Source organism: Aythya fuligula, chromosome 1 (assembly GCF_009819795.1).
Source record: "Aythya fuligula isolate bAytFul2 chromosome 1, bAytFul2.pri, whole genome shotgun sequence".
Taxonomy (NCBI): Eukaryota; Metazoa; Chordata; class Aves; order Anseriformes; family Anatidae; genus Aythya; species Aythya fuligula.
In genome coordinates this window covers 91,516,426-91,529,551 of record NC_045559.1, presented here as the reverse complement: position 1 = coordinate 91,529,551, position 13,126 = coordinate 91,516,426, and the positions used below count along the sequence as shown (strand labels likewise).

Genomic DNA, 13,126 nt, shown 5'->3' with positions numbered 1-13,126 from the left:
GCAATGAGAAGGTTATATAAGCAGATAAAACAGGACATTCTCCTGTGATCTCAGAAATTTATCTGCAGCTTAAGAAATTTCCCTGTGCACGCGCTGAATGGAAACGGGTGGACTGCGTGGCACCCTCCACCTGCTGCCAAGACTGCATTCAGCATTCCCTGGCCAAGATCTGACAGATCTCATTCAAGTGGAAGGTACTTGAGAAAGCAGTCATCTCATTTCCTATTGACAAAACAAGTTTCCTCCAGTCTCTGCTGGGTCTTCTTAAGCTGTAAAAAACCCTCAAAGAGGAGAACAGAGGCCACTCAAGAATGGAGCAGAGAGGTAGCAGGTAGAAATGCCAGAGTTTTCAACCTTCTTATGCAAGTACATAAATTCTGAACTTGAAACACTCTGACCTGACCTCACAAATAAGGGGAAAAATAAATTCATTTTCTGTCTAGAGTTGTGTATTTTTCTATGTCATTTTTTTTTTCTTTTTACATAAAGTATACAACTACTGAGGGAGCATTTAAAGTTCAGTATCCATTATGTCCCTCTGAACCTGTAAACTATTAAAAGTATTTACGCTACTGGGAAGACTAGACACCACCAGCGTTCCCTAGGGAAACCTAGTACCATTGGACTGAGTTTCATTTCACACACTGTGATAGTATGGCAAAGTTTGAAAGAGGCCCTGCTTGTTTTCTTCCACAGAGAGAAAATTAAAGCAACCATTAAACTGTTTGCTTCAAAGTTCAACCAGTTCAACGATTGCTTATAAGGTGGTGCTGATAAAGTGGGAGCAAAAATTCTAGTATACAGCTAAAGCAAATTTACCAAGCTCTCATGTTTCTGCAAAAACTTAAAACAACAACAACAAAAAATAATAATAAAAAATAAATACGTGAACAAAATGAATACCTAAGTTTCTTCTCTTTACATGTTAGCCTCGTCAAGATAAGATGAAAAGATGTTAGACTAACGTGAATTTGACTGCAAAGAACAACCTTCAGCGTGGGCCAACTTGTGTGTCTTAGTACATTCTAATTCACCATTGGAGCAGATTAATTTACCATTTATATGTTCACATAAGTGAAACATAAAATATCAGAATTTTCACTGAACATGACAGTGCAAGAATATCATATAATAAACAAAGGTTGCGTAAAGTGTATCTCTATCTCAGCCAGTGAATTAAGAAACTTAAGGTTTTCAAACAGAGATATGTTAAAGAAAGTTTTTTGTTTGTTTTTGCTTTGTTTTGTGAAAAAAAAAAGAAAGAAAAAAAAAGAGAGAGAAAAAAAAGACCTAATACTACTTCAAATACTTCAACCAATCAACATCATTCAGTTCTCCTGTACGTTAACTGGACTGACCTCCTTAAAAGTAAAGCAGAGAGAAACCATCCCAGGAAGTGCAAGATAGGTTTTATATCCTAACTATGAGCACAAAATGCAAGGACTTACAGTGCACAGTGATGGTGGTTGCGTCCATCATGCTTTTGTCAATCAGAGAGCACTTGTATTCTCCTGTTGCATTTCGTCTCACATCTGCCATTACGTAAGTATCTGAGCTTCTTATACCTTCTGTTTCTCCCTGCAGATGGAAATAAAACATTTATTGTATATGGGCCTGTTAACAGCATTCATTTCTGTTGATTTTTTTTTTTAATTATAAGGATCCTGAAATAAATCAAAATATGTTTAAATACAGTATTACTGAAGTGTAGTTATCTATTAACAGCAATTATGTATATTTACTGAATGACTGCAGAGTTTTTTTGAAAGAAAAACTACTATTAAAAACTTTACTCTTTTAACTGAATGACTAGCTTACTTTAAAAGAAAATCAAAATAAAAAATCTGAAAGTTCAGCAGTAAGATGAAAGAAGAGGAAAACAAAGACTAAAACAGGCTACTAATAAGTGTTGGAGAAATCCCAACAGCAAAATAATTTGTTTTAAAATCTGTAACTAAAATGGTATGTTCAGTTAAGAGAAAGAAGTTATGAAGAGTACATTTTCCAACAGCACAAACAAGCTTTGCTCTATCCACATCAGGGTATGCAGCCTGCTAGAGTATACACTACCTTAACATGTAGTTATCTACAAAAACTGGTGTTTTGAATTAGCCAGAAAACAACATTTTCCCATCACCCAGTTTCCACCTGGTAATAACTCACTGACTGAACAGCTTTTGAAACACACACACAATGAAAGCCTAATTCGTATCTGAATCCAGAAGGAGATTTACCAGGTTTGTCACAATACTCACAAGTCTTGTAAAGGAATTGCCAATCCCAGCTCCCCTTAAGAGAGAATATCAGAATATCAGGTAGCAGGGAGACTGAAGATCAGACAAACTGGGGTGTTTAGCTCTCTCAATGAGATCGCGGAACAAAGAGAGACATCATGCACTTCTTCCCTAGCATCTGCTGAATTCCTAGGGTAACTCACTGAACCTAAGGGGCTGAAGAAGACTTCAACTCCTAGTTTTCTTCAGTAATTCGAACATGCCAGGAGTCCAAAGCAGAAGAGGATTATGTTCAAAGGGTTACACATGCAGTTTTTGAAAAATTTAAAAGCATGCCACCACTTTTGGCCTCTCCCATGTTCAGCTCTGCTCACTACTGCAATAGGAACAAAAGCAGGATATAAAATGAGGGAGAAGCAGGACACAGGAAGAAGGTAGGAATCTTAGAATACAAAGCCACATCTGTCTGTGGATTTCACCAATACTAAGAAGATTAACAGAATCAAAGCCTTTATCTTTCTCAATTTTTATCTTATGCATTTGACAGATTTGTTCTACACTTTCTCCTGTGCTGTCACCCTGGTTCTTTTTTGTGTTGGTATGCCACCATACAGTTTAATTAATAAATACATAAATAAAATAAATTGCAAAAAGATTAATCTGTGAAAGTCCAACAAAAAAAAAAAAGCTGAATTAATTTCCTGTACTTTCACTGCTGAATCACCGTTATGACAACAAATGAGATGGTTTTATTCAGGATGCTAAATTGCTTTTGCCAAGATAGCTTTTTATCAAAATATATGATGACGTGAAATGAAGACTAGCAATTTTTAGAAAGTCCAAGCCCCCCAAAACTTTGGGCAGGTTGGAGGAATGGAGAGGTTCTTCAAAATTTTTTGCCTGAGTTGGCAAGGCATTCTCAGAGAGTCTGATGTAATGGCTGATGCCTATTTTTCACTTTAGTTGCAACAGATTCCTTCCTTCATTTGTTATAAAATCACGTATACGCTGACATTGCATCAATGTCTGTAGGAAGGAATGATACGGAATATTTCACTAGGCAGTGACAGCAAGGATGGACTTACTGGAATGTAAAACAGGAACTCCTGTGGAGGAGGGTTGCCATTCCCTGAGCACTCCAGGGTGACATTATCACCTTCTTTAATGGTACTACTTTGTGACAGCACTCGAATAGTCACCTTCTCTGTTGGATCTGTGAAAACAACATATACACTTAACAGTTCCCACAAAAAAATACACAGTAACACTATGCACAGGTTTTTCACAGTCAAAGAGTACACAATTTTATCATCAAGCAGGTGAAGGTGTTCACATGTGTTGATCTTTTTATAGAAGAACTGAAGTTAATCACGCCTTCCGTATTTTTGCCAATCCAAGTAACCGCAAATAAGCCCTATGATACAACAATTCATTTTTCTTCACCAAAATACCCTATAACAGAAACAGGGATGACTACAACTATGTCAAAAGCTTATAAGAAAAAAAAAAAAACAACCCTGATCAGTATGAACAGTTTCACAGCATGATTTCATTATGAGGGATTAACTTGTCCTCTGTGAAGCTTGCTGTTTGGAGGACTCCAGCAATCAGAAAAAAAACAGAGGCTCTCAATGCCTTGCGTTAGTATTAGATAATAGCTTGCTTCCATTAAGAAGGAAGAAATATGAACTAAGCAACTCTATTCAGCCTGTTCTATATGCTGATCACTACAGGCTTTCAGAAAGATGAATTTCATGAACATAATAGGACCCTTAACATAGTCAACAGAACTGTAAATGTAACATACTTCTGTCATGTTCAGTGAAGTTGAACTATAACTTACGTTTTACTTCAGTCATTTTTTTAAGGCAGAGACAGAGTATACTTTAATAGATGTTTTTCTTCCTAAGTAGAAGCCTAAATATAATTTTTCAAAAACAGAGTAAAATGAACAAAATTAAAGGAAATAATATGGGCAGATAACTCTCACTGCTTTAATTTCAATGAATAAGTAAAATTCCACCAAGGATGCAAGTCTTGCATTAAGACACAGTACAGTGCTCCTTATTAGACACCAAAAAAAAAATCTAGACAGCAGAGAAACCCTTGCCTGACAGCTGATTTTGTGTGTTTAGCGAAGCATGGGCTCTACGGCCCTTCCGACCCTTAAGGCATTCATCATGTCCGTCTTCTGCTGTGGGGTTTCTCAATAGCAGGAGCTGCAGTCTGTTGTAGCCTCTCGATGACCCAGAGCCTTAGCATGGCTTCTCATCTCTCTTCATAGGAAGAGTGGTACCAGGCTTCAAAAGGCCACATCCTCCCTCCTTCAGATGCAATGCCCTTGGCTCCCCTTCCACATCCAAACGTTGTCCTCAATACCTTCAGTGCTGAAGCACAACTTTGCCCACCGAGGGAAAGGAAGTCCAGCACTGCTGGTGGTGCAATACACAACAGTAGCTGGCCATGAATCACATGCACACCTCTTGGCAGCTTCTGGCCAAAAACCCAGTTTTGAGGGCTGGCTCAACAGAGCTAGCCTGCTGCAGAACTTGTCTTCCCCTCTGTCAAGTTTATGTACAGGGGACCTAATATGAGAAAGTTATTGTAAAGTATAGCTAGATACACCCTGGAGTTGCTTAGACTTTGTTTTGGGAATAAAAAGGGAAGAATTATACTGAGGAAGACCTTCAGGACTTTTAATTTGGAACTTTTTTCCCTACAGCAACAAGCAGAACTGGATTAAAAGTGGACACAGTTAAATAAGAGTGACACTCCTGCAAACCACCGGTCTTTCCTCTAGGCAAATCTTACCCTTCTGTGCACTGCCATCAGCTGGGAGCAAAGTTTTAATCTCATTCTCTAAACTGTAAAAGAAAAATAATAAAAAAAAATCTACAGAAGTAAATACCAGAAGACTAATTAAATTGTTCTCTAAGGCGAACAGGTCACCCTTGTGAGGAAGGCAATGCAGTGACAATGTTCAGTGCAATACTCATGCTAAGCAGCACTCGGCAACATGCTTCCCTGCCTTCATTAGTGAGCAGGAGTGGCTTGGTGAAGGCACGTCTTGCATATATCCCTGGCTTGGTCCATGTCACCTTGTGCTTCTATAAACCAGAGGTTTTGTATCTGCTTTCTGCAAGAGCAAAATTCTGGAAGCAGGCACCAAAGGGTGAATTAAGTGAATGAAGGGTATTGAGTGAATGAACGCCTCTGTCCCAGACCCACCATACCCACAACTGACATCATTCAGTGAAATTTTAACAAAAACATAGCTGCTGGAAGCAGCATGAGTGAAAATCCCCTTTAACTCTAATCTCTTATGGAAAGTTCATTTATAGCAAGACAGACACTTAACAAGAGAGCATGATTGGAAAGTTTGCCTGACTAACATTATCTTTTTACATTGATTAACTCTGAGCAGAACCGAACGTACCCAGAAACTAGATAATTCAGATACAATCAGACATGATTTAACTGGCCAGTGCCAGTTCTCTTGTATTACTCATGCTATTCTCTGTAGCTTGCTGGCTACAGCTGCAAACCAGAGCTCATGATTAAGCACTGTTTACTGCTGGCTGGGTTACCTTTCTTTAGCTAGCACCAAATTCTGCAGGAGCTCATTCACTTTTCTTCTCGCACTGTTACAGTGACTGGCTGCTTCCAGGGGGTCAGCTGGCTATTCAACACTTGAGACATGTCACTAACTGGAGATGGCACTAACCCTGAGCTAATACAAACAGTAAAACATTTCTTAAATTCTAACTAAACAGGTATGTCTTCAAAAAAGAAAATCTTGTATAGGCATTAGGTGTGCTTGCCCCATTTCCTTGTGATGAACAGGTTAAGTTGCAAGCAATCTCACTGGATATCATTATGAACAGCAGGTCTATTTTTTGATTTTTGCAACTTGTTTCAGAGACACGAAACGTGATAATTTAACAGCCAATCTGAAAAAAAAAAAAAAAAGTAAAGGCTGAAAGACATACTTCCATTTCTTAGAGGTGGGAGTCTGGCTTTTTTTTTTTTTTTTTCATCTTCATTACATTTGAAAGATTAAAAAAAAATCACATTTATTGAGAAAGAAACTAATTAGGAACACTGAAACAAATTTAAAAACAAAACCAAATCAGACATCATTATCCTCAAGTAACATCCGTCAAGAAATCCATCTGTTGAAGCTCTGGATGCCTGTTAATATAAAGTTTCAGAAATTCTTTTGGAGATGCATTTGAGCAGAGTATGGAATTGAAGTTACTGCAAATGAAGATATGCAAAAAGGAAATTGGGCAACCTTTTACTCTAAAGCCAACAGTATTCTTGGAAGGCAAGGTAGAAAATACCTTGCCACTTCAAGTCCAGGACTTTTGTTTTCAAGCCAGTGGAGCACACCTCCTGGCTGTAGAAATCACGCGTGCAGTACTCATTTTCTTCATATTCAACTGGATTCCAGGGCTGTTAAACAATGTTTGCTAAGGTCCTAGGTTGTTAGACAATGTATGCTAAGGTCCTATTGCACATCTGGACCATACACTTTGACCTCATTGTTCTTCAAATGGGGACTTTATAAGCTGAGGTATTACCTAAAGTGCACAAAGAAACAACACTTGACTGGATATCTTGCTTATCCTTGTTTCAATTCACTTTTTTACAGCATGCTGCCTTCTACAGTCCTTCAGAAGTGTCACTTTACAAGACCCTGAAATGTCTCTTCTACCCTTCCACACTGCTAGCACCTTCTCTGACCTTTCCTTGCCAACTGTTTGCTTTCTTTATTCAAAGGAGAATTACGATCTCCAATAACACAGTAAGGAAGTTGCTTTGGGACTTAGCCCAGCTGGAAGTAATTATTCACACACATTCTCTACTTTAAAATTAGAAGTCTACCAGTACCCAAATGCCACATTTTAAATGTAAATATCAGCGTCTTACAGCTGTAGAGAAGCTACTACGTTTTGTGCAAGGTAGTCTACCTGCATTAGCTGCTTGGTGCTGACTCTCCTTTGCAAAAACAAAGGAGTGCATTTCAGTGCATTGAAAATTATATGGTGTATTAATTGTATTAATTGCCTATTTCAGAGGACGCAGATCATTCTAATCACCCTCTATCTTCACTGAAGTTCTGAAAAAAACATTTTGCAGTACATGTTTGAGGTTATCACTTTCCTCTTGCCAATCCAGTCTTAATATTTAGTATTCTACTATTAAAGAGAAAGAAAACTCAGGTACATCTTAAGATAAATGAAAATCATATAGCCATTATACTCAGACCTTCAAACCAGCTTTGAAAACATCACCTTGATAGTCAAATAGCAATGTCTGTAATGTTGTAAACTGTCTCAGATTTTATATATATATATATATATAATTTTTTTTTTCCCCCGAGGAAGACTTCACAGAGCAATAGATGCTTTTTAATAACTTACAGTGAACATCGAAGACAACTGGATCAGACTGTATCGTTTTCTGGCCAGATGGTCCCAAATATGTCACGCTACAAGTAAATTTAGCGTTTGCATCTTCCTTTGTTGGCATGTACTGAAGAGATGATGTCATGGTGAAGAGTCCAGTTGATTTGTCCACAGTCTTTTGCAAATTTATGACCACAACTGAAAAGGAAATATTGTTTCACTCATACTTCCTACTGCAGATACATCTTGCTTGCCTTTTCTCTATTTATAGTTATCAGGCTGCAAACACACAAGCAACATGACAAATTACCCAACAGACTACACAAAGAGTTTTCCTTCAGTATCGCCACTGATATTTACTAGGAACATTTTATCAGCAACATATTCCTAACATACTGTACATTTTTAAATCAAAACAAAAAACTAGTTTTCAATTATTTGTAATACAAATCTCAGCTTACTAAGAAGGCCTCAGAAATGCTGGAAAAAGCAATTTTAAGATCACATTTAAAACTTAGCGTTGTGAGCATTCCCTGTTTTAAGGAAGCTAAAATATTGGCCTGATCAGCCTATCAAAATCAAAGTTGAAAGGCAAAAAAGGAAGAAAAGAAAAAAAAAAAAAGTGTTCTTTCTAAATATCCTGAGAATAAATACCTGCATAAGGAGACTATGACTATGTCCAAACACAGTATTGGACAGGTATAAAATTGAGACAATTAATACTGTATACAAAGCCGAAAATTAGATCAGTTTCTACCAGCTACATAGGTTCAAGAATGGTTTGGCAACAGCATTAACGAAGGCAACCTTTGTCCCCACAGTGTTTTTTAAGCTGGAACTTGACACAGAGAGATTATATGGCATAGCTTGGGTGCTCTGAAAGGCACCCGAGAAGCTTCTTTCCAGTGTCATGTTTCTGAATAAGTCATTTTCCTCAAAGGAACAGTAGTTTAGACTAAAATAGAGCATTTCCCATAAACTGGGAGCTTATGGGAACAGTGTCCATTAGTGAAATGTACCTTCTTCCACAGGTTGCAAAATTCTCCCATTTTTGTACCACGTAATGTTGCCTTCGGGATAACTGTCTCTTGCAATGCACTCTCCAAGCTGCAAAACAGACAGGAATTAGTAGCCAGTCTTCTCCACTGTTTTAATAGATCTGTTTTCACTTAGGCTAAAAACTTCTAGACAGTTCAAATGCTTAACCCCCAAAACATATATATTTAAATAGGACAAAACCCATCAATGTTTAGGTACAATACAGAAGAGCATTCGGTGGTGAGTCTAAGATCACAGTGGACCCTGCTTGCAGGGCTATTAGGGTATTGCTGAGGGAACCACTCTGTGCTCAGTCTGGCTACACAATGCGATCTCCCACAGGCACAAACGCACATGCAGCCTCTCTTAGCCTCAGTCCATCACCTCTCTCCATCTCAACTGCAAAGGAACTTTGGGCAGCCTTCAGACACATAACTTTGAGGGATAATGCTGCTCTTACCATTTTTAGCTTCTCTGTTTCTAAGAAGTCTGCTTGATGCAAGATTTCTGGTTGAGAAGGTTGTTCTAAAACATAAATAGGATAAAAGCACTAGTGTCAGAAGAACAAACAGTTTTTCAAAAAAGCAAACATTACCAGAAGATGCGTGAACTTTAAGACTAACTAGAACAACCTGTGCTGCTATAGTCTTGACTATATTTTGCCATTAAAAAAAAAAAAAAAGAGATACTTCTACCCCAATATCAGCAAATGGACTGGAGAGGAGGAAAAAACACTACCTTAAAATGTGTCATACTTTCCATAATGAATTCCATGCTTCCTGATAATATAAATTTTAGCGAGGCAGACTGTTCAGTACCTGGGAGGAGCAAACCTGCTCTGTTGTATCTGATTTATGTGACACACATGCTGGAGAAGGAACCAATGGTACAAAAAACACAGCAACATTAAAGCAGCTTTGCTATGGATATTACTGTAGCTGAGCTGCCACTTTATAAAGGAACAAATTCAACTGGATCATTCTTCTAATGTTTATTTTTCCTAGTGGGTATTGTTACATTTAGGAAATTCAGACGACTGAAGGAGGTGTAATTACTTTAACTAATTCTGAGTTGCTTATGACTCTCTTAAAAAAAATAAACTTTTTCTTCAGTGCCAATGTGTCTTCTTATTAAGTTTTTTTAATGGTAGATGGACCTCTTAGCTTGCCAAAGTGGAGGATCTATCAGCATTTCCATCATAAAAAAGCACTTTCTAGAGACTATATAAGTTGTCTGTTAAAATAGTTTGGCCTAAAGCCCGGAATGCAAATTCTTATCTCCAGAAGAGACAGTTTTTCCCACAGTTTCTAAAAAAAAGTGGGGAGGAGTGAAGGGGAAAAATAAATCAATGTTTGTACAGTCAAAGAAACCTTTGCACTCTGTATTGCTTAAATAAGTATACGCATTATATACTTTTACAGACTGACACATCCTTAACCACACCAGCTTACAGAATCTTTTTCCCCAAATCAAGCTCCCTTTGAAGTACTGCCAGCATTCCCATCCCCAGTGAACTCCATGCCAGCTTGCCAGAATTTCAACACCCCGGTGAAGTTACTCATCTGCAGGTGGACTGCTCCTGCTGTGGCAGAGACTGCACGCCTACGTGTTTCCCCAAGACTTCACTTGCTTGGTGTGCATGTGTATGTGTGTGTGTGTACACAAATGCACAGATACTCTTCGCTTGGAAGACTAAGCCAAAATGGAACAGGAAGAAACGCTCAAAAAGGAAATGAAAGGCAATAAAGAAGCTATTTATCTGACATTCTCAAAGAACTTGCTTGTGGCAAAAAAAAATAAAAAATAAGAAAACAAAAAACAAACAAAAGAAACAGTGGAAGCTATGCACCAAACCCATCACAATGTCTTCAAAGGGCTAACAGAGTGAGATGTATTTTTAAAAGCCATGTGCATGATTATTTCTTTTGTGAGTTATGAAGGAAAATGGTTAACCTATTTTTGTAAGAACCTGACAAGGACAAAGCATTTTCATGTCAATTCAAGCAAATTAGTTTTTACAAGACCAGTGACAGGCCTTCTGGTTTAGATTTTCTGGTCCTATAACCAGGAATAGTTGGTTTCCTGTCACAGTCACCAGCTGATCAAATCAAACCACACAGCCTTCCCCCAGCTTTCCCTCCTGTCATCTCTCTTTTCCCCCAGGACTGCTCTCTGTGGCCATTCAGGAAGACCTCTGCTGTGCTTCATACTCCGCCTGCATCCTTTGCCCAAAGGGAGTCAGTCGGAGCCCCACCGGTTCTGCACCTTTTGCTACGCTGCTGCCCTGGTCCAAGAGCAGAAGCTGGGGCTGAGAGGCTCCACCTGTGCTCGCAGAGCAGCCGCCGAAAGGAGACGCCTGCTGCCAAATCCCAGGAGCCGCAGCACACGTGTGAAGATAATTCACTATAAAAGACTTACTCGGCTTTTACTTTCTACAGCAAGATGAAATTTTAAGCTTAGCAGCAGCAGAAGACACTTCGGGAGGTTTACAGCTTCGGCACACAGATCATTTCTCAGCTGAAGAGCTCACCAGAGCACTCTGCAACCCTGCACAGGTACAATGATAGGCAGCTCACTGCCTGCACCAGCCAAATATCGGTGCTGCAGGACAGCAGCTAGTGTCTGCGGGGCTGCTCTGCTTTGGGAACTGTGTCCATTTAATTCCAGAGAAAGAAGCTGACGGGATCCATCTGGAAAGCTGGTAGACCTTGTTTGAATAGTCCAGTGAGTGTGACTAGCAGGTGGGATCTGTGCAATGAGCCGTTTTGGCTCATTAGCCCTGAGCTAATCAGGTAGCAACAGCTGAGGGTGTGACAAGCTCCAGTGAAACCCAGCTTCAGTCAAGCCTTCTGGGACACAGCTGAGTTTCAGATACACAAGGCTTTTGGTTTATGAGGGTTTGCACTATGGTAGCTTAACTCTGTATCTGTGGTTCAAGGAGCTTAGAAACTCCACTGAAGAAATGAAACACCACTTAGAAGTACCACTGAATAAATGAAGCTTGCAGGCTACTCTTAACTCTTTCGTAATTAAAACAAGCAAGAGCAAAAACTGAAAAGCCCCCAACCAGCCTCAAGGAAGTTAAACACACAAATATGTTATGAGAGCCCTAAATAAAGTTGTGAATTCAAAATGAAAAACTGTAAAGGTAACTCTTTCTTGCCATGCCATGTCAACCACAGTACGTACATGCCATCCTCTACTCCTGTTTTCCTCAGTAAATAGAAGCTTTCTCTATTAGTATTAATGCATACTATAAAATATACAAGCTGTGCTCCATGGCTGAGTTAGCATTGTGTTAATATTTAGTACAGTACACAGTAATTCAAGCCGTTAGTATTTAGTTCACCATATACCACTGTCTCATCTCCATATTTACTGCTGTGCGATAAGTAAACATGATAATTCTTTATCGTTTCCTTTGAAGCACTGAGTTTACTATGCGTGCACTGAGCGCGCTTGTCCCTGTCGTCGTTAATTCACTTGTTCTTACAGTCAAATGCAAAGTGAAACAGGGGAAAGGGAATTATTGTTGACTCCTAATCTACCTTCAAACTCATTTATGCCATTGACGAACTTCTGCCAAGACAACACCGCAGCCTCCCTGACACCTTCTCCCAGAAGGGTTTCCCTTCTAAAATATATTCTTGTTTTTTAAGCCAAAGGCGTGGTCTGTTTGAAACTGCAGCATGTACAAATGCTAACCTTAGCTTCAACTGGCCTACATCCCTAAAAAGGAGCAACCAATGCCCTTCCACTGGGCGGTTCAGCTTTTGAGGGAACGTTTCAGCTCTGAATCAGGTTTGCCAATGCTCATGTCTGACCAGAGCAGGACTGCCCCGGTTCTCGCTGCAGATCGGCCTCACCGCATGCAACCTGGGTTCCTTTGGGTGCCACGAAACCAGAACACATGCTTCAGAAATTCCCTTAATGCTTCCCACCAACAGTGCATGGGACCAGACCACATCTAGTTCTAAGTTCCCCATAACATGTTGTTGCTGTGTCCTCAACACCTACAGATCCAATTCTGTGGCTGCCCCAGAATACACTTTGAAGCGCTTTCTTGCTCTAAAAGAGAACTGCAGCCTGGTATTCCTCCTGGTAGCTCAACTGGGAATAAAGTAAGCCTTTGGGGCTAGCAGCTGGTTTTCCTGCTCCTTGCTTACTCAAAGGTCACACCACTGCATACTGGCTGCTCGGAGTCGCTTTAAACCTCTACACTGACCTAATCCTTTAGACCACACATGGTTAATGCTTCTCTCCTGCATAAAAATTTGCTTAGAGAACAAATGAAAAATAATCAGTGCTAATTTTACATTTTTCATTTCCAAGGCCAAATGACATCACATAAGTGAGTCATTATCAAAGTCTAAAATTCTCTTTGAGCCAGCACTTATCATGAATAAATTGTAAGTGCAGGCAGTCCCGTTACGTAAATGCTAC

At 39.3% G+C, this 13,126-nt stretch overlaps 1 protein-coding gene across 2 annotated transcripts in view; it reads right to left on the bottom strand.

Moving 5' to 3' along the window:
- The window catches only part of ALCAM (activated leukocyte cell adhesion molecule), a 114,625-nt gene that overhangs the window by 16,625 nt on the left and 84,874 nt on the right, over positions 1 to 13,126 (bottom strand). For both annotated transcript variants that reach the window (XM_032185135.1, XM_032185141.1), the window contains exons 4-8: positions 9,144 to 9,208; positions 8,665 to 8,752; positions 7,661 to 7,843; positions 3,320 to 3,447; positions 1,449 to 1,578 (exon numbers count right to left, since the gene is read on the bottom strand). In XM_032185135.1, the coding sequence (XP_032041026.1) occupies positions 1,449 to 1,578; positions 3,320 to 3,447; positions 7,661 to 7,843; positions 8,665 to 8,752; positions 9,144 to 9,208 (594 nt within the window). The remainder of the gene's footprint in view (positions 1 to 1,448; positions 1,579 to 3,319; positions 3,448 to 7,660; positions 7,844 to 8,664; positions 8,753 to 9,143; positions 9,209 to 13,126) is intronic.